This window comes from Lithobates pipiens, unplaced genomic scaffold (genome assembly GCF_037356315.1).
Source record: "Lithobates pipiens isolate NorthernLeopardFrog02 unplaced genomic scaffold, aLitPip1_a1.2 Scaffold_22, whole genome shotgun sequence".
Lineage (NCBI taxonomy): Eukaryota > Metazoa > Chordata > Amphibia > Anura > Ranidae > Lithobates > Lithobates pipiens.
In genome coordinates this window covers 132,053,229-132,075,895 of record NW_027507784.1, presented here as the reverse complement: position 1 = coordinate 132,075,895, position 22,667 = coordinate 132,053,229, and the positions used below count along the sequence as shown (strand labels likewise).

Sequence of the window (22,667 nt, the reverse complement as noted above, 5' to 3'; positions counted from 1 at the left end):
TGCTATTATTACATACACATATCACATACAATTAATAGAATACAATAATTTTGTAATTGTGATCTTTCAAGCCCTTTCACATGACAGCCGTCCTTTTTAAGATATGGGCAGCTGGGAGTCATTACCGATGACAGAGAATGCACTGTAAGCCACCACTGTGTTTGTAGAGTCAGGTGGAACCATACCTGCATTGTTCCAATGAGCTTTTGAGCTAGCTGCATAAAAGGCCAGTTATCCAGAATTTGTTGTATGCCATTGGCTGTATTATTTACTGTATTCATGTAATCCTCCACCTGAAGTAAAGAGTTTTTGGTCTATAAGGGAACAGAAAGAAGAAATGCCATTAATAATTGTTTTATAATAACTTTGGGTGCAGCACAACTTATAGACAATTAATAAAGTGTACACACGGTCGGACTTTCCGACGGAAAATGATCGTATTGTCGGATCATGTTGTCGTTTGTGGGCTCCATCTGACTTTTTCCGTCGGAATTTCCGACACACAAAGTTTTACAGCCGGATCTAAAATTTTCCGACAACAAAATCTGACCGTTTAAATTCCGATTGTGTGTAGACAATTCTGACGGGCAAAGTGGCATGCATGCTTAGAATAAATTACTAGACGAAAGCTATTGGCTACTGGCTTCTATATAGTCCTGTCGCACGTGTTTTACGTCACCTCATTCTGAACGATCGGATTTTCCAACAACTTTGTGCGACTGTGTGTATGCAAGACAAGTTTTGGACAAAATCCGTCGGATAAAATCCAATGAATTTTGTTGTCGGAATGTCCGACCGTGTGTACAGGGCATAATACAAGTTAAAGGTATTCTCAAGAAAGATTAGATTACTAGTGCTCACAGTTTTTTTTTTTTTTGCCTTATTGCTTGTACCCAGAACCGGATTTACCATTAGGCATGGCATGCAAGTGATTATAGGCACCGCTCAGGCAGGGGGCCTGAAAACACCAGACCAGCTGTAATTTTGACAGCTAAGTCCTGGTCTTTTACAGCAGTATTTGTTGTTTCCCCTCACTACCTCACCACTCTATGGCTGGATGTGCCCTCCACCCCCCAAGGTACCCACAGAGATGATAACAAATGGCCTGTCCATCTGGCACAGTTGGTGCACTTGATATTCTGCCCCAACCCAAACACCCCCCTTACTACTGCAGCTTCCCACCATCATGCCTGCCACTTTCACTACTGCACATGAAAAAAGCCACCACTTTTTCAACCATCCCTACCCCCCACTGCTCTCACTATCACTAAACACCCACCTCACTAACCTGCCCCATTCTCACCCCCACACCTGACACCACCAACCCCTCTTTCACCTCCTCCATTATGACCACTGTATCTGCCCCTGTCCCACCATTCTCGTCACCACATCTGACACCACAACTTCATCTCCAACTTCCCTCTGCTCTCACCACCACACTTGCCATCCCCACCCCCCTCCCATTCTCACCACAATGTCTGCCACTTGCCCCCACAGCCCTGGTCAATGTCTCTCTTATCATCCCCCACATCCAGCCTGTACAATTCCCCCCACCCTTACCACCACAGTAATTCAGGCTTCTCTTAAAAAAAGGTGTGAGGAAACCTGTTGTCAATCTATTACCATGGAAAAGCAACCCCTATTGCTACTTTGAAGTTCTAACTCGACTAGCAGGTAGTTTAAAAAAAGGCTTTGTTTAGAAGTAGCCATGTAACTCCTTATCATGGCTTCTTGGCTTGTAAACGGATTTGTGTTTGTGTTGCTGTCAAGAGACTAATTTATAGAAATGGCTTTATTTATCTTCAAACCCATTCATACATACGGAAGTGGTCTGCAGGTCAACCCCTTTTATATGAACCTGAGCAGTTTCAATGTGGACATACCAGTCACTTGACAGTAAAGTATCATGAACACAAATCCATTATAAACACTGAAAAGGTTATCATAAATAGTAACACAGAAAATTAAAATAATCTATGCTCTTGTTTAAATCCAGCCATGTAACTTCCTTCTTGTCTTCTGAATGGATTTGTGTCTGTAAACAAACCCATTCACAATACATTGCTGTCAAAAGACTAAATTGATGAATAACTTATATCCTTATTTGACCTGCACTGAATAATTGAAATGGCTTTCTTTAACTTCAAACCCATTCATAGAGTATTGAAGTGAGTATTTTTTTAAATAACTAATATGTTATACTTACCTGGTCCAATCCTCCTTTTCTGGGGTCCCCCGGCAGCGTTTCTGGCTCCTCCTGTTCATCAAGTGCCCCAAGGAGAGCCGCTTTCCACAGGGGCACTCGTGTGGGCATGCTCCCGAATCCTGCTGCTGCATCCATTGACACAGACAGCCCCCCCCCCCCCTCTATTCAATGAGGACCCAAGATAGTGGCTGGAGCTGCTGGGCCTGTGCTCATCGCTTGAATTATTGGGTTTGTATAAGAAAATACTGGGCTCTGGGGTTGGAGCTGCAGGACAGACGGTTAATGTATAGAATGCATTAAGGGGAAAAACCTTGAGGGTTTACAACCCCTTTAAACGGTTTGTAGCTAATCAATCTCTTTCATATGAACCTGAGCCATTCCAATGAGGGCATTCGGTAAATACAATAGACAGTAGAGTATCATGAACATAAAACAATTAATAAATATTGAAAAGGTTACCATAAATATAAACACAGACATTTTAATTGATTCTGCTTCCTTTTCCTATTTTATATGTATTTTACACAATAATGCCCCATAAACACGGTCGGACAATCCGACCACAAAATCCAGCTGATTTTTTTTCCAACGTATTTTGGCCGAAACTTGTCTTGCATACACACGGTCGCACAAAGTTGTCGGAAAATCCGAATTTTCGGAACGAGGTGACGTACAAAATGTACGACGGGACTACGAAGAGAGGCAAGTAGCCAATAGCTTTTGTCTCCAAATTTTTTCTGGGCGTGCGTGGCACTTTGTGCGTCGGAATTCTCTACATACGATCGGAAAAAGTCCGATCTGATTTTGTTGTCGGAAAATTTTAGATCCAGCTCTCAAACTTTTTCTGTCGGAAATTCTGACAGAAAAAGTCCGATAGAGCCCACACACGATCGGATTTTCAGACAACATAATCCGATCAGACTTTTTCCATCAGAATTTTCGACCATGTGTATGGGGCATAAGAGGGAAAAAGCAGTCCAAATAGCTATTTTAAAATTTAAAGAGGCACAAGCACAAGCATGCCTTCATTGTTAAAATTGCCTCTAATTTTTTTCCTCTAAGAGCCCTTTCACACTAAGATGAGCTGGGCATTAGCGGTAAAGTGCTACTAAATTTAATGGCACTTTACCGTCGTTTTAGCTGTGTTTTTCAGCTGCTAGCAGACAAAAAAGGGTAAATGCACCCAAAAAGCACTGCTCCTCCACGCCTCAAAGACACTGATGGCAGGACTTTTTCTAATGTCCTGCAAGCGCACCGCTCCAGTGTGAAAGCACTCATCTCTCATGCTGGGGCTGCAGGGGAGGCTTTTTTCAGGCATTATTTTTAAGCCCAAAAGCTCCTGAAAAACACCCAGTGTGAAAGGGGTTTTATGGATAACATACCTCTAACAATAACAAAGTACACCAATATATAAAAAAAACAAGAAAAAGGAAAAATACTGTTTTGCACTCATTTTGCACTTATTAGAAATGTATTATTAAATTACATTTATATAATCATCATGGGATGCATGATCTTAATTATGTATAGTGTGCTAAAAAATGAATACCATTAATAGAAAAAGATGTTTAAAGAGGAAGTAAACCCTGGTGGGTTTTACTTCCTCTTTATTTCCCTGCAAAAGGTAAAGCATAATGGGCTACTGTGCATCGAAGCCCACGCTGTCACCATTGTACCCACAAGCAGGGAGCTTCCATCTTTGCCCCTCTTCCTTTCGGGGGCCACGAACTCCAGCTCTGTGACTGTCCGAAGTTGCACATTTTTTTTAACATTTTTTGTGCTGCATAGTGAGGACCAAAATAGAACCCATGTTGGGTTTTACTGCTACCCGCATCTGTTACTTAGACTTCCCCACACTTACAGTAATGTAATACAGACACATATAGATATACCTTATTCATAATCGTCTCTGTTACATCAGTGTGTGGTGTATAAAGTATCTGTCCATATAACAAAGGCTTCAGCAACATCCAGTAGGCAGCACCACTAGTAGTCTGTACTAGGTTAGCAAATAAGTTTGCGCAAAAGGCATCTGAAAACACAAAACTCCCTGTTAGTCACTTGATGCAGACAACACAAGTTGTACAATTATCACACTGGTCATGGTGACCATTGCTTACTATCAGAAGGAATTCCATATGTTTCATAAATAGTTTGTGCTCGTCCATTCTTGAAGTTTGTAGCTGATCTTGTTGTATACATGTAATAGAGGGCTTTGCTGATATTCGTGATATTTCCACTGCACACAATTTTGGAGAAGGTGGCAAAGGAAATCGAGCTGGCTCGAGAGGTTCCTGGGAAATCTAAAGGATCCTGAAAACAGGCAAGGACATACACACTGCTATCTTATTAGTGCTCAAGGTAAGGTTTAACATGTTTACTTTATCACCATAAAATGTTTAAATCAATTGAATTTAGCTGGTAAAAAAGATTACTTAAAGCATACCCGCCATGAGAAAAACTGGCCCTGCTATTGCTGAGTGCTCTTTGAAAAATGTTATTCACCTGGATGTTATTTGATCCCGCTAGCTTCAATACTACCCAAGCCATTGGCCTAGAACATGTATGAAGATCAGAAAAGTCAGACAAAAGTCAGAAGATGTTATCTACATACTCATGCCAGGTTGGTGTTTCAAACAATTAAGGAGTGTCAGCATGAGGGCCAGGCAACTAGTATTTTCAGAATCAGTGTTCAACAGTGGTAGTCTCCATGTGAAATAGCTGTATAGGTGCCTGAGCATATCTTTAGAATTCCACAGGAATGCCACAGAAGGCAGTATATAGTATAATCCTATATCCTGGCACGAGTGCTGATCAAAGACTGAATGCCATTTTACTTACTTCACTGTCTGTTTAAAATGTGTTTGATTTTTATATTTTTTTTCTTCTCCGTTGCTTTGGCTATTTTATTTGTTTGTTTTTGGCCTGAGAAGATAACTGTCTTCAAATGCCAAAACAGGACAGGCACCATTTTCTTTTCTTAATTTTATTGGAGAATTGGCCCATTAACTAACCTTTCACACCACACCGCCTATAGCGTGGGCGGTAAAACGCTGCTATTTTTAGCGGCGTTTTACCACCGGATTTACACACCGCTCCTGCACCGCTCCAAAGAAGCTGCTGGCAGGACTTTTCCCTGAGGTCCTGCCAGCGCACCGCTGTAGTGTAAAAACCCTCGGGCTTTTACACTACAGACAATGGTGCAGCTTTTTTTGGGCTGATTGCAGGCGCTATTTCTAACGCTATAGCGCCTGCAAAACGCCCTGGTGTGAAAGGGGTCTAAGGGAATGAGCCAAGAGCCCTGTACTAGATAGGCAGTGCAACTCTATATCCTTGGTATTGTCTAAAGGCAAATAATAGGAAGATACTATATAGCCTGCACTAAATTCATGCAATCTATTGTATGTAACACACAGTACATGTCATATATGTCAACTAAATAAAAAGTGCTAACTTTTTTTCTCCTGTAGCTATATGTTTTAAAATGCCATTTATAAAACGTTAAATAAAAGTAATGATGTTTAAGACATTATCTAATATTTTAGTGAAAAAATATACTCAAAGATGAAATTGTCCATTATATACCGTTACATATAACTTTGTACAAAGCTGCTAGCCATCTTAAAGAGGAACTGCAGTCTGCTCACATAATTTGCAATAAAAACATATTTGCCATTCTGTAGCTTCCCTCCAACCACTTTGCATATTATTTTATATATACTGTGATTCTGTACTTGCCAAATATGCTGTGGAAATCTCCCTTCATTAAGTATGACTGCATCCAATTTAACTGTGGGCAGCTGAAGCTGCTGCTTGATCACTTCCTGGATTTTGACACACAGAGGCACACTTACAGCTCTGCAGCAGTCATCGGTCCTCTTATGACTCACCCCCCCCCCCCCCCCTTCCTGGCAAACTCTCACCAGAGTGAGAGAGAGAGCTATGTATGATGTCATGTATGATGTCATAAGCCTCCTTTTTACCAGATAAGAAACAGGAAGTGGGCTGTATAAGGTATTTACAGGCAGAAAAAAACATGTTAAAAAGTTAAAACAACAAAGGCAGGAGATTTAATAGATGGAAAGTTGAAAAAATGACTGAAGGTCCGCTTTAATGGTATACATACTAGACTCCTCTTTCTCCTAGTACTTGTGGTACTTGTGGTATTTGATGTGTCTATAAAGGTCTTTATAAGGCTCAGCAAATTGGTGATGGTCTCCTCTGATGGCATATCTTTTAGGAAACCATCCACTTTACTAAGCAGAGCTTGCAGTGCGGATAAGATGAGGTCAAAGCTTGTTTGCATTGTTGATGGAACTGCCAGCTGCAATAAGAAAGATAACATGAGTTATTTGTAAAGAATAGACTATTGAAAGGTGGGTTATGATATGTAGCATCAGTATATATATATATGTGTGTGTGTGTGTGTGCGTGTGTGCGTGTGCGTGTGTGTGACAAAGGATTCCCAGATAACTATGGGATAGGCAAAGAGACAGCACAATAGATATAGCCTGCTTGTAGGCTCAGTTTGTCTGATTATATTTTTGGACTGAGCTTTCCAATAAGACATGTGGCACTGTAATGTGTCATTCATTGGTGTGCATACATTGCAGCTTGGAACTACACTTGCTAGTGTAGGGAGGAGAAGGAGGATTCTAACTAATAATATCCAATATTTTATATACAGTATACATGACTAAAAATATTTTGAAATGCTATGTTTCAGTCATAACCGCATTAAAAAATAAAGACAACACAAAAACATTGTACATTATGCATTCTATTACAGAATTAAGCCATTTTAGTATGTACAGCTTTACAAAAGTGAAAGCTATCATCTTAGCTATACTCTTAAGTTTTGCTCTACTATAAATAAACCACAAAATGCAGATAAATTATATAATACAATCAATTATAAGAATAACAGTATGGAGTCAATCAGTTGCAAGCAGACAATACTGATCTAAACTGGCTTCATTGGTCTTAAATTATTTATGTTAGAATAACCTAACTCTCTGACCACATCACTGAAAGTCAAGGGGGTTTATTTACTAAAGGTAAATAGGCTGTTCACTTTGAAAGGGAATTTTCCCTTAGCTTAGTGAATGAGGTGAAATTCTGCTGATTTCTATCATCCAGTCATGTGGAAGCAAAAATTATGTGAAACCTTTACAGCATATTTCTGATGGTAGTTTGTTTTAGAACTACCTGCACTTAAAGTGGTGTTGCCACCAAAAAATAAAAAATAGTTTAAAATTCTTAAAAAAAAAAAAAAAAATAAGAATTGGAATTTTTTTTTTACTCACCTCTAAATGCCTGTTCTTAGGGGGTCCCTCGTAGTCTGCCTTCTTCATTGACATCACTTCCCCTCGCGCCACACAGTCATCTGGGACCTGTCACGTGTCCTAGATGACTGTGCGGCGTATCACAGCGCCCTGCGCCGCTCGCGCATGCGCAGTGGGTGCCCGGCTGTGAAGCCACAGCCGGGTGCCCACAGTAAGAATGACGGTGCCGCGAGCAGAGCGGGGAACGAGGGGGGCTTTGTTCCCTCGCATCGCTGGACCCTGGGACAGGTAAGTGTCCGATTATTAAAAGTCAGCAGCTGCGGTATTTGTAGCTACTGACTTTGAAATTTTTTTTAGGCAAGCATGTGCATTTTCCCATTGCGTTTCAGTAACATTATCGACGTTGACAACAAAATCAGGTAGTTCTACTGCCAATTTAAGAATCTGTTGCTATGGCAGCAGCAGATTCTTAAAGTGTTTGTAAAGGCAGAAAGTTTTTTATTTTAATGCATTCTATGCATTAGGATAGAAAAATTCTGTGTGTAGCAGCACCTCCTTACCTGAGCCCATCTCTATCCAACAATGTTGCAGGAGAGACTCGGCCAACTTTCCCTACTGATTGGCTTAGACACAGCCGTGGCACCATTGGCTCTCACTGCTGTCAATCAAAGTTAATTAGCCAATCAGGGGAGAGAGGGTTGATGGGGCCAAACAGCTCCCTGTCTGAATGGACACACGGAGCTGCGGCTTAGCTCAGATACTCTCAAAGCAAGCTGCTTGCTGTGGGGGCACACAACAGGAGGGAGGGGCCAGTAGCACCAACAAGGGACCCAACAAGAGGAGGATCCGGGCTGCTCTGTGCAGGACTATCTCCAGGAGGGCCGCCGACTTCTGGCAGATATGGACAGCTGTCTGATCCTCTTCCAGGTTTCAAAGTAGAGCTCCAAACCTTGGTGGATGATGCATGGGGAGATGGGGTGCTTGATGTTAAGGAGAGATCTTTTCTGCTTCCCCCGGTGTAAAGCACCCCCTACTTTATCATCTTCCCAAGGTCCATAAATCATTAGTTACCCCTCCTAGTAGACCCATAGTGGCCAGCACAAATAGTTTCACAAGTGACCTTTCAATGTACCAATGTATCAATTCTTTCCTTCAACCTATAGTGTGTCAATTACCATCCTATATTAGAGACTCTAGCTATGTTATAGAGATGTTGAAACATTACTCTTGGGAGGACAACTACTTGTGGGCTTATTTAGATGTTTCCTCATTATATACATTGATAACCCATGACATAGGCTTTAGGGCGGTACAATAAATATCTGACAAAGAGTGGTGGATATAATTCTAGACAAGCCCACTTTTTGGTAGATAGTGTTTAATGCACAATTGTTTCACGTTTTTGGATACATTTTATCTGCAACTAAGAAGCACAGACATGGGCGCGAATTTCGCTACGGTCTATGCCAGTTAAACCATTGGCTACTGGGAGGATGAGCACATCTGGGCCAACAATCCCTTTGCCAGAAATGTGTTTTTTATGGCAGGTATATATCAATGATATTCTGCTGATCTGGGAGAGTTGTCCATATGTGTTCTCCTCCTTCATGGCCCATTGCAATGCCAATTCCATAGGATTGTCTTTTATGCACGTTTCAGATCCCAATGATCCTTATTTGGATTTGGTATCAAGATCAGACCATCATTACCACAACCATGTCAAGCCCACTGGGGGTGACTCTTATCTCCATTTATCTAGTTGTCACCACGCTGCCTGGAAGAGAAATACCTCAAGGACAATTCAATAGACTAAGGCAATAGACAATTCAATAGACTAAGGCAATAGACTTGTCTAGGGACAAGGATTATATTCTGCAAGGAGCATTAATGTCCCAAAAGTTTTTAGGCAAAGGTTATCCTCCTAAGTTGCTATAGGAGGCTTTTGATCTACATAAGGTACCCATATGTAAGAGTAGAAAAGCTGTATCAGCAGTGGACAATGTAAATGCAGTAAGATTTATCACAACTTACAATGAGCAATACAGAACAATCACTAAGATCCTCCATAAACATTTTAACATTTTCAAGTTAGACAAGAGGCTAGGCCCAATTTTACCATCCACTCCGCAGGTCATTTTTTGGAGAGCGCGTACCATCAAAAAAACCCTGGCCTCAAGTAAACTGCAGATTACCAACACTAGACCCCTTTCAGCCATTCGATCCTACTTAGATAACAGAATAGGGGTATTTCAATGGAGGAAGAGAGGGTGCCTCACATGCAAATTTATACCACACGGCCGTTCCACCATTTCTGATAAAAAGGGTAATATGTTTCATATTAAACAGTTTATTACATGTTCGAATTTGTGATCTATCAGGTGCCTATGTAATATACAATATGTAGGCCATACAGTACGTACCATGCGAAAACGTATAAGGGATCATCGTAGATACATCACAAAGGGCTATGATCAGCACAGTATCCCTAGTCACTTCTTACAGGCACACAGGCAGGATATTCGTTGCCTGGAAGTTATGGCTATTGAGGCAATTCCTAAGGGCACACTGACAGATAACGAGAGATTTTCCCTCCTTTGCAAAAGGGAAACTTTTTGGCTTTTTAAATTCAGATCTTTGTCCCCTAATGGCCTCAAAGAAAGCCTTGAATTACACACTTATATGCAACATAGACCTCTGCCTGACAGGTATGAGGTCTCCACAGGCGTCACTTCTATATATCTTTGTGTGCCATTGGATATGGCGCTCTTAGCGGGCACTTTGTGTATGATTTATTTTTAGTTTCATAATTTTTAATTGTCAGATGGTTCTCTTTTTGAAAATATAGATAAAAATTTGTTTCACATTAAGTTTATATATATATGGATATTACATTAGTTGCCTTCTGATATTGGCAATATATGCCAGAATTACATCAGTTCACAGATTTAGAAACTGGTGGTAATCAAGACCAGCTCTGAGCTGGAGTTCAGAGGTATGCCAATGCAGAGTAGGCCATGCCTGTTCTGGGACGCGGTCATGAATGTGATATCTTCCCATGCAGTACTCTATCCCTGGCCACATTCAGTTGTTTGCTGGGAGATTCCAACGCAAAAGGACCGGAGATACTGGTCATGTCACTACCCAAATACCACAGTGTCCATATTTGGGAAATGACTTGTCACTGGGTGGGCAGAGCCTGATGGGGAGCTGAGTGACAGCACAAAGCAGTGGGTGGATTTTAGAGCCGCCATTGGAACGAATAGCAGCTGTGGATCTGCCTACTGTTGTGTGCTGCCAATCAAAAGTAAAACAAATCTGATGGGGAAATTGTCTCTCAGTTTCCCATGAAGCGCCACTCACACCTACTACAAAACTCCTCAGTCAAGAGCATGTAGGTGTGACAGACACAGAGGGTGGGAGGGAGAGAGTGCTCTGAGGAAGGAATGTACAGCATAAATACTCCAACCAAAATACCAGACTCCGATCAAATCATGTACCTGTCTCTGATAGGTACATAACGCCGGTGCAAATGCTGACACATTCAATGCCGCGCCCCCAACTGAATTCTAAAGGGTGTCTACCACACCCTTTATGGATTCCCATTGTTTTTCATAATTTTTCTTGCACGTGATTGGATATTCTTTGTGAAGTGAATTTTCACTGCATTCTCTAAGTGAAAAGTGAACAGCCTATTTGCCTTTTGTAAATCAACCCCAAAGTTTTAACTCTTAACCTTTAAAGGAAAAATATATTTCTATTTCCTGTCATGACTTTTATCTGATACTTGCTAAAGCTATCAGCCATAACCAGGATATCTTTTTCTTCAGCTGACAGCTGGCTTCCTCATGAAAACATTCCGAGCAGCTCATGAGCTGCTGGAACACTTTTCATAAGCAGCGAGAGGGGAAATCACTTGGCGTAACATTATTTTTTTCACATTTTACAAAAAAATTGTATGTGTTTTGTGTTTGTGTTTTGTAGTGTATTTTTTCCAAATAAATTGTGATTGCAAAACCGCTGCGCAAATACTGCATGACATAAAAAATTGCAACAAACCCGATAAAAATGTATAATGTCTACAGTAAAGTTGTATTGTCATGGCTTGCGCAGACACTATCCAGCTAATATAAAACCTCATGTCTTCAACTCAGATATCAGTAGGTGCTTTATACTTACTCTATAAAATAATTTCAGAAGATCCACATTCTCCAGGAATATTATGGCCATCTCATATCCCTGCTCTGCAGTCAGATTACAGAACACTTGGAACGGTTTGGCCACCAATGAAGTGTTTTTACTACACTGGTATAGAATAGTAAACCAAGTACCAATCTGTACAAAAATACAAAGATAAATACAAGAATAAAAACAATATCTGGCATTTTCAAGAAGCGTGCCTACATAATTACATAGCTAGTCTGGCTGAAAAAAGACACAAGTTCATCTAAGTCAACCTATTATAAATAAATTGAAAACCTCAATATACAGAACCCTATATACACAGTTGATCAAGAGAAAAGCAAAATAACCCCTATAAAGCATAGTCAGTTTTCATAGCATTTCATAGCATTTGCTGCAACTGGGGAAAAACAATTCTTCCTGATTCCCTAGGACAGGGGTCTCCAAACGATGGCCTTCCAGTTGTTCAGGAAATACCCATCATGCCTAGTCATGTCTGTGAATGTCAAGGTTTTACAATGCCTCATGGGACGTGCAGTTACAAAACAGCTGGAGGGCCATAGTTTGGAGATCCCTGCCCTAAGACAATCAGATATTTCCTGGATCAACAATATCTGGTGTTTAATCAAATATATTGCAAAACATGGTGGTTGTATGTATGTACTGTATGCCATAAACACTAATAAACTGCAAACTAAAAGCAACGCTTCTTAAACTTCATGGACCACTGATGACCTCATATGTAACTTTTGTGGCTCAAGACGGGAAAAAAATAAAATGAATGTCCAAAATGTGTGACCTACAGTAACCAATTGCAGCTCAACTCTATCCTCATCTGAAAATAGTATATTCAATTTTATCGATAACTATAGGTTACAGCACTTTGCAGATCATCACTTCCTTTTATGTCACCTTACCCAATAAACCCAATGGTTTAATGCTTCCATAAGTGAACAGACAATAAGGTTATTAGAGCTACCTGTTTAGAGAATACAAACTTACATCAGTTTTGTTGGCAGGGATTGGTACATTCATCAAAGCTGTAATACTTGACTGGTCCAGCTTTACAAATTGAGCTAGCTCATTCTGCACATGGCTTCTGTTCCGGAAAACGTTTGCCAATATTGCTATGCAACAAAGAACATGACAAGCATTGTTAGTGCATTTTTATTTCATGATATTATTGATTATTACATTGTTAATAATCATTAATCAAACACTTTTTTCTTCAACCAATTAACCACTTGCCGACCGCCGCACGACGATATACGTCGACAGAATGGCACGGGCAGGCATATGGGCGTACCTGTACGTCCCTGCCTTCCCGCGGGTGGGGGGCCCGATCGGGCCCCCCCCCGGTGCCAGCGGCGGTCGGTATCCGTGCAGGAGCGATCTGGGATGAGGGGGCGGCCATTCATTCATGGCCACCCCCTCGCGATCGCTCCTGACGAATGGAAGTGAAGCATTGCATCACTTCCTCTCCTGTAATGTAAACACAGGCAGAGGAAGTGATGTAATCTCTCCTCCGTGTCGGTATTTTTCGTTCCGGCACCGAGGAGAGAGGATCGGTGAGTTGCACCAACACGACACTACACAGTAGAACATGCCAGGCACACTCACACCCCCCCTTCACCCCCCGATCACCCCCCCAATTACCCCTGCCCCCCCAGTCACAGTGACACCAATTGCATTTTTTTTTTTTTTGCATTGGTGTCATTTGTGACTGTAATAACTGTTAGGGCAGTTAGGGTTAGCCCCCTTTAGTTCTAATGTACCCCCCTAACCCCCCCAATAAAGGTTTAACCCCGTGATCACCCCCCGTCGCCAGTGTCACTAAGGCTGGGTTCACATTGCAGCGGTTTATGAGAACGGATGTGATTCGCACCGCACTGCAGTGCAAATCACATCCGATCTCTGTGCGATTCGAGTTCAGCCATACAGATAGTATGGCTGAATTCGCGACCGCACCCGCCGCAAATTCGCACGGGACCCTTTTTTTGGTCCGCAGCAGAATCGGATCGCATGGGTGTTCACACCATGCGATCCGAGTTTGCAGATCGCACTGCGATATGCGAACTGATCTGGGGGTGTCATTAACATTTCACTGACACTCCCAGCAGTTCGCATAGGGCAGTGTGAACTGCCGCCGGGAGGCATGCGATGCGGGAACCCGCCGCGGATTCGTGGCGTTCCTGCATCGCTCCAGTGTGAACCCAGCCTAATAAGCGATCGTTTTTCTGATCGCTGTATTAGTGTCACAGGTGACGCTAGTTAGGCAGGTAGGTATTTAGGTTCGCAGCAGCTTTTTATAGCGCCAGGGACCCCCATATACTACCGCATAAAGCCCCCTGATTGCCCCCTAGTTAACCCTTTCACCAGTGATCACCATATAACTGTTACAGGTGACGCTGGTTGGTTAGTTATTTTTTTATAGTTTCAGGGCACCCGCCATTTATTACCTAGTCTCACTAGTGTACCCCTAAATTTAGGGGTGTCTACTTTCCAAAATGGGGTCATTTGGGGGGGGGGGTTTGTGCCATCTTGGCATTTTATGGCCTTCAAAACTGTAACGCCCTTAGAAAGCCTGAAGGCGGTGCTTGGTTTTCGGGGCCCCGTACGCGGCTAGGCTCCCAAAAAGTCCCACATATGTGGTATCCCCGTACTCAGTAGAAAAAGCAGAATTTATTTTGGGGTGTCATTTCACATATGCCCATGGCATGCGTGAGCAATATATCATTTAGTGACAACTTTGTGAAAAAAAAAAAAAAAAAGTTTGTAATTTTCCCGCAACTTGTGGCAAAGTATAAAATATTCCATGGACTCAACATGCCTCTCAGCAAATTGCTTGGGGTGTCTACTTTCTAAAATGGGGTCATTTGTGGGGGTTTTGTGCCATCTTGGCATTTTATGGCCTTCAAAACTGTAATAGGTAGTGAGGAGTGAAGTCAAAAATGTACGCCCTTAGAAAGCCTGAAGGCGGTGCTTGGTTTTCGGGGCCCCGTACGCGGCTAGGCTCCCAAAAAGTCCCACATATGTGGTATCCCCGTACTCAGGAGAAGCAGCAGAACTTATTTTGGGGTGTCATTTCACATATGCCCATAGCATGTGTGAGCAATATATCATTTAGTGACAACTTTGTGAAAAAAAAATAAAAAAAAATAAAAGTTTGTAATTTTCCCGCAACTTGTGCCAAATATAAAATATTCCATGGACTCAACATGCCTCTCAGCAAATAGCTTGGGGTGTCTACTTTCTAAAATGGGGTCATTTGTGGGGGTTTTGTGCCATATTGGCATTTTATGGCCTTCAAAACTGTGATAGGTAGTGAGGAGTGAAATTACAAATGTATGCCCTTAGAAATCCTGAAGGCGGTGCTTGGCTTTCGGGGCCCCGTACGCGGCTAGGCTTCCAAAAAGTCGACCACATGTGGTATCCCCGTACTCAGGAGAAGCAGTAGAATGTATTTTGGGGTACAATTCCACATATAACCATGGCATGTGTGAGCAATATATCATTTAGTAACAACTTTGTGTAAAAAAAAAAAAAAAAATTTTTTTTGTCATTATTCAATCGCTTGAGGCAAAAAAATTAAATATTCAATGGGCTCAACATGCCTCTTATCAATTTCCTTAGGGTGTCTACTTTCCAAAATGGGGTCATTTGGGGGGGTTTTGTACTGCCCTGCCATTTTAGCACCTCAAGAAATGAGATAGGCAGTCATAAACTAAAAGCTGCGTAAATTCCAGAAAACGTACCTTAGTTTGTAGATGTGACAACTTTTGCGCAAACCAATAAATATACAGTTATTGACTTTTTTTTTACCAAAGACATGTGGCTGAATACATTTTGCCCTAAATGTATGACTAAAATTGAGTTTATTGGATTTTTCTAATAACAAAAAGTAGAAAATATCATTTTTTTTCAAAATCTGCGGTCTTTTTACGTTTATATCGCAAAAAATAAAAATCGCAGAGTCAGTCAAATACCTTTAAAAGAAAGCTCTATTTGTGGGAAAAAAAGGACGCAAATTTTGTTTGGGTACAACATTGCATGACCGCGCAATTACCAGTTAAAGCAGCGCAGTGCCAAATTGTAAATAGACCTCTGGTCATTGACCAGCAAAATGGTCCGGTCTGAAAGTGGTTAAAGTAAATCTATTATCATTAAAGAGGATCTTCACTCCTGGGACATTCTCACCCTGTGGGTCCTCGTTTGTTCTGCCTTCTTTATATAGCCTGAGCATGCATAGATATAATGCAGGTCTCTTTCAATTCTTTGGAACCTGGCAGAGACCTGTGGCACATCTGCAGATGCATGGCAGATTCCTAAACATGAGCATACACTCCACTGGATTCATGTATCAGGGACCTTGTAGATAACCGCATCACATGTGCACATGCACAGGACTCCCCAATGTAAGTCTCTGCCATTTGCAAAATATCTTCACATGTGTAGAATCTCATGGTATGCATGAGCCCCTCAGCTCAACCCTGCCTCCTGGGATGTGCTGTAGAAATCCCAAGGGTTAGGAGGGGTCCTAAGTCATTCCCACTTAGACAAAAAAACAAGAAATCTCATTTATCACTGTTTTCAACCATCAATGACATAAGTGGATTAACCAATGCGCAAAGGGGTGCGACAGAAAATGTGTTTAAAGGAACCCAAACACAGCACATTTTTCAGCATATTTTTTAAGTATTAATTATAGTATTATATCCAACTGTATATTGAAAGGCTGGAATGGAAAAACTGATTGCAATAATCGTGGTTATGCAGTTGAAGTGAATAAAGTAATTTTACTAGATTGTAAGCTTATATGGGCTAGCCTCGGTTTCCTGCTGTAATATATAGTCATTACACATTTGTTCCAAAATTTCCAAGTTCCTGTTGGACACAGATTGGCCTTTGAATATAAGTTAAAATGTATCTCTAGGCATAGTGTATCTCTATGTTTTGGATAGATTGGAGTTGACTTAGTGTCTTTCATATTTTATTTCTTGCTGGGGAGAATTACCCTGGTATTTGTACTGGTGACCACTGTCATTGAGAAGTGAGGGAAAATGCAAAATTTTAGAGTTGACACCAAAACAAGATATACGGGAAGATTTACATGTGTATGCCTGATAAGGGACAACTGTCTAAATGGGGAATTCCCCCAACTTTGGAATATTTCCTCTAATTGCCTTGTGCATTCATGGGACAAGAAGTGAAGGGAAATCTCCCCAACAGGACACCGATATAAAAAAATAAGCAGGCAGGAGTTTTAACCCTTGCCTACTCAAGACAAAGTAGCTGCCGAATCTTTTATTTTATAGGCATCTTAAAATGCAGTAAATGTATAATCACCAAATTTGTTGAGAAAATTAATAAAGACAGATTTTGAAAAAAACAATAATTTTCAAGTCAACCTAAATTTAGCATTATGAGAGGAGGATGTGGGAAAACTAACAGATATGCAATGGAATGATATTGTGGCCTCAATAGACCAACTTTCTCTTTCATTAACCCAAAGGCTCAGGCAGTTTTACATTTTCCATAGGGCATATTACACCCCAAAAAGATTGTTCCTGTTTAGGGCATCTTGCCCCAGATGTGGAGGTGTGTTGGGAGATCTAATTAATATGCTCTGGAGGTGGCCCAAACTATACAGATATTGGGAGGAGGTGTTGTACAAAATAAATCTAGTTTTTGGAACAAACTTATGTCTGGACCCTATAACGTGCTTATTAGGATACATGGAGCAGAGTGTGGGATCATGAGTTATGAGAATAGCAGTTCTGAGATGTCTGTATCAAGCTAGAAGAGTATATATTTGTGGAATGTATGTCATCATTTTTTCTATATAAAAATGCTTGTTTATTGGGAAAATGTCAAATAAAGTTGGATTTTTTATTTTTTTTTGCATTGTACCCTACCTTCAAAATCTGTACTTGTAGTATTGACAAATTGGCTGAGTGCTGTAGTGATATTTGAAAGGTCGCTCGCCGGAAGACTGCAACAAAATAAATACATAAGTACAATAATATACAAAATACATAGATTAAAATATTCAGTATCATTACAAGAAATGTTGTGCAGAATAAATGTGGTTATTGTATCCATTGTACAGGCTAATTTTGGCCAGTTGTTTAACAAAACAAAAAAAAACAAACAGGGTTCAAAGATGAGTCCATAAGCACAGAATTATCTGAATATGACCCAAGCATCGCTTATAATTACAAATAAAGTGGATTTTTATGTAGTTTGTATAGTATCTTTGTATTATTTTAATTATTATTTGGGGTAATGTTAGAGAAAGTGATGTATTATTTGCATTTTGGTAGTTTGATTTTCTGTTTTCAATCTGTGTCATTTACTCTATGTTGTATTTTAATAGTATGGATGTTTTGGTATAATATTGTTTTAATTTGTTTTATTTGTACTAAATGCTGTTATTGGTTATTTGATGTATTATTATATTATTATAATATAGTATATTATTGTGCTTTGTTCTGTTCATTTTTGTGATCTTGTGTTGTCTTTGTTGAATGTAGCTGTACCACAATCATTTCCCTTTGGGATTATTAACCGCTTGCCGACAGACTCACGCCGATATACGTCGGCAGAAGGGCATGTACAGGCAGATTAACGAACCTGTACATTGCGGTTTGCAGATGCCCGCACCTGGCGCGACCTCCATGAGTATGATCGTGGGTATCCCCGCGGACATCGATGTCCGCAGGGATACCCGCGATCGTCTCACGGAGAGGAAGAACGAGGAAATGCTAATGTAAACAAGCATTTCCCTGTTCTGCCTAGTGACAGGACACTGATCACTGCTCCCTGTCATCAGGAGCGGTGATCAGTGTCGTGTCACACATAGCCCCTCCCCCCATAGTTAGAATCACTCCCTAGAACACACTTAACACCTACAGCGCCACCTAGTGGTTAACCCCTTCACTGCCATTCACATTTACACAGTAATCAATGCATTTTTAATTGCACTGATCACTGTATAAATGTGAATGGACCCAAAATCACACCAAGAGTGTCCGATCTGTTCGCCATAATGTTGCAGTCACGATAAAAATCGCTGATGGCTGCCATTACTAGTAAAAAAAAGATTATTAATAAAAATGCTATTTTGTAGACGCTATAACGTTTGTGTAAACCAATCAATAAACGCTTATTGCGATTTTTTTACCAAAAATATGTAGAAGAATATGTATCAGCCTACACTCAGAAAAAAAAATTATATATTTTTTGGGAATATTTATTATAGCAAAATGTAAAAAATAATGCGTTTTTTTTTTCAAAATTGTCGCTATTTTTTGTTTATAGAGAAAAAAATAAAAGCTGCAGAGGTGATCAAATACCACCAAAAAAAAGCTCTATTTGTAGGGAAAAAAGGATGTCAATTTTGTTCAGGAGCAACATCGCACGACTGCGCAATTGTCAGTTAAAACGACGCAGTGCCGAATCGCAAAAAGTGCTCTGGTCTTTGGGCAGCCAAATGGTCCGGGGCTTAAGTGCTTAAAGCATTCTGAATATGAATAATTGTAATACTAAGGTGAATATTTATAAAGCAGTTAATGTGACTTTCACCTAAACATTCACTGGTGGTGAATGTTTAGTAAATGTCAGATTCACTGCTTTCTGAATATGCTGCATAGTAATTAGCATACCTGAGATTCAAAAGACACATAGCTAAATTGTATTTTATTCTGACAAGGATTGTGTGCTACATAAAATGAGTAAGGAGATACTGTACAAGAGAGACTCATTAAATGAAAGGAATCCTATGTAAAAGTATGTTGGTTAAAACTGCAACATTATTTTTGAATACTTGACAAGACAAGCAGTAAGCACTGTAAAGAAACCAAAGAGCAAGATATCAAGCAGCCATATTTACTGAAATAAGAGCATCTTGTTATCTTTAATATTATAATTTAGAAGTTGAGGGGTACTGGAGAAATACACTTATGTAGGATTGCTTTTTTGGCAACTGTAGAAAAACTGCATACAAGCTTGCTACAGCTCTCACTGATTATCATCATTGTTATTCTAACGTTTGTTATTGGCACAGACCAGTAATCACCAACCAATAATATAAATGCTTCCTATGTAAGTGTCAAACACACAAGCAAGCCCTCTCACATTTAGGGTTTCTTTCCACTATGTTGGTGACCTGCGTTTTTCTGCACTGGATAAAAGCAGGTCACTGCTAGGGTACATAGAAAACAACCGTTTTCTATGTGTCCCATTCACACCACAACACTGGTGGGATGTTCACCACATTGCAGCCAGTGCAATTCCCCAGGCTGCTCTGCAAAGATGTGAACAAAGTGGGATTTGAACAATGGGGTTGATTTACTAAAGGTAAACAGACTGTGCACTTTGCAAGTGCAGTTGCTCCAGAGCTTAGTAAATGAGGTAAGGTTTCACTTTACAAAGAGTACCCAATCACATGCGAGGAAAATAAAAAAAAAGCTGAATTTTGCTAGCATATGATTCGATGATGGAAGTCAATAGAGCTTCCCCTCATTAAAAAAGGTCTGGAGCAACTGCACTTGCAAAGTGCATACTCTATTTGCCATTAGTAAAGCCACTTCTATGTGATACTTTAAAGTAAAAAAGGAAAAAGTAAGTAGCACGATGTGTTGAAATGAAACTCACATCGACATCTGCCGGAGCTCACACCGCTAGCTTCCCACATGGTAAAATGCACCATTTTATTGTGTTGACTAGTGTGAGCCAGGTCTTAAATTTAAAAAAGATGTGCCCATCAGCACAGGCATACAGCATAACAAAAAGATTTCATTAAGATGATCCGCACAACCAGTTGTTGCTCTTTAAAATATTCATACTTATTAGAAAAACCACAGTATACAAACGCAAATAAAATCAGTTGACGCATTTCACCTACAAGGCCTTAGTCATAACTACTACTTACTACTTAGTTATGATTAAAACTTGTAGGCTGATGTGCTGACACTGGTTGTATTTGCGTTTGTACACTGTGGGTTTTCTACTAAATATGAAGATTTTTAAGAGCAACAACTTGTTGTGCGGATCATCTTAGGCTGCATTCACACCTGAGCATTTCAAAGTCACGTGTTTTTACATTGATTTTGCTGCATTTTTGTACAGGTCACCAATGTAAAAAGCAGAAAAACGCCTGTAATCTGCCCCAAAGAAGCTCACGTTCTTTTTTGAGCTTAAGACGTTTTTCAGGCATTTTGCTTCAGGGAACAAAACGCTCAGGTGTGAACAGGTGCCACTGAAATTAATGGGATTTTTGAGGGGTGAATACTCACTAACGCGTTTACAGGCCTTGAAAGGACTTAATATCTGGGAAGAAGATAGTTTTGTCTTATCTATCCCTTGGGGAGCACAAGGTGATACATCTGTTATTAATTGGAAGAACAACACCCTTTTTTAACTAAGGATTAACTGGTGTTTGGACACTTTCATTAATTTTCCATACCTAATGTTTTTTGGACTATGCAATGGATTTTAATAGTTTATATCCTTTGATATCAATATATTGAGGATAGGTTTTATCACTATATCACTATTTTGACAGCCAACATTTTCTTTATTTATTTGTTTATATGGTGTGCACATATTTATGAGTGCTGCTGTTGTGTCATATAATATATATCATAATCAGCTCACTAAGTGCAATTTTCCCATTTATAAACATTTACTTTGGCTATTCCTGTAAACTAGATAATCACATTGCTACTTTTGGTTGTAAAATGTTAGTCATTTAGATCCATAATCATAACTAATTGGTATATATATATATATATATATATATATATATATATATATATATATATATATATATATATATATTATTTATATGATTTACACTTTTTCCCGGACATGCAACAGTGTGAACCTAGTGTAGCAAAGTGAAACTTCACCACATTCACTAAGCCCTGGTGCAAATTCCCATGAAAAGTGTAACCTATTTTGCCAAGTGAACAGTCTATATGCCTTTAGTAAATAGACTATATAAAATACTAAAAAACATGTGCTAAACACACATATATATATATATATATATATATATATATATATATATATATATATATATATATATATATACCAATTTAGGCTTAAGAAAACATAGGACTCAAAATACTACTGTAGAAAAACAAGGGTTTGTTTAGCATGTGTTTTTTTGTATTTTATATAGCCTATTTACTAAAGTCAGATAGACTGTTCACTTGGCAAAAGATGTTACACTTTTCATGGGAATTTGCACCAGGGCTTAGTGAATGTGGTGAAGTTTCACTTTGCTACACTAGGTTCACACTGTTGCATGTGTGGGAATAAGTGTAAATCACACATGTTTCCGCGCCCACAGCCTAAATGCATTGCTCTTTTGCAAACGAACAGTGCATCAGAAAAGCCAGCACATTTTTGGGTGCATGAAACCACATGGTGCCAAAGCACCATGCAGTTCCATGTGAAAATATTTTTAAAAAGGGGTCAGGGACTTTTTCCCTGTGGCAAATGCAGGTACAGCAACCCGCACAGCTGTGAACCTAGCGCAAAGCGCACCACCCACACAGATGTGAACCTAGACTAAAGAATATCCAATCATGTTCAAGGAAAAAAAAAACAGCACTTTTGCCTGCACATGATTGGATGATGGAGGTCAGCTCATTGACTAAGCTCTGGGGAAAATTCCCTTGCAAAGTGCAACTTCCTTTGCAAAGTGAACAACCTATTTGCCTTTAGTGAATCAATGCCTATATCTATTTTGAACTTCTTAATTCCACAATTATAAATCCCACCTGGCTCTGTGATGACTTTGAGTGACCACATTGTTAGCCCTGTAGCGAAAATGTCCAGCCAACACATGGTAAGGCTAGCTTTAAATGGGGCAATGTTTAGACTTTCAAACAAGTGCTTTGTTATCTTTGTACTATATGTTCATTAATTAATTGTTGGAAAGGCTGCACAAGTTGCAATTTTTTTCAACAACATTGGAATTTTTTGGT

General features: G+C 39.9%; 1 protein-coding gene across 1 annotated transcript in view; it reads right to left on the bottom strand.

Annotated features, from left to right (window-relative positions):
* The window catches only part of ABCA12 (ATP binding cassette subfamily A member 12), a 268,673-nt gene that overhangs the window by 107,070 nt on the left and 138,936 nt on the right, over positions 1–22,667 (bottom strand). The window contains exons 18-24 of the mRNA XM_077448325.1: positions 17,586–17,662; positions 12,673–12,797; positions 11,668–11,823; positions 6,333–6,530; positions 4,327–4,519; positions 4,099–4,238; positions 186–314 (exon numbers count right to left, since the gene is read on the bottom strand). Of these exons, the coding sequence (XP_077304451.1) occupies positions 186–314; positions 4,099–4,238; positions 4,327–4,519; positions 6,333–6,530; positions 11,668–11,823; positions 12,673–12,797; positions 17,586–17,662 (1,018 nt within the window). The remainder of the gene's footprint in view (positions 1–185; positions 315–4,098; positions 4,239–4,326; positions 4,520–6,332; positions 6,531–11,667; positions 11,824–12,672; positions 12,798–17,585; positions 17,663–22,667) is intronic.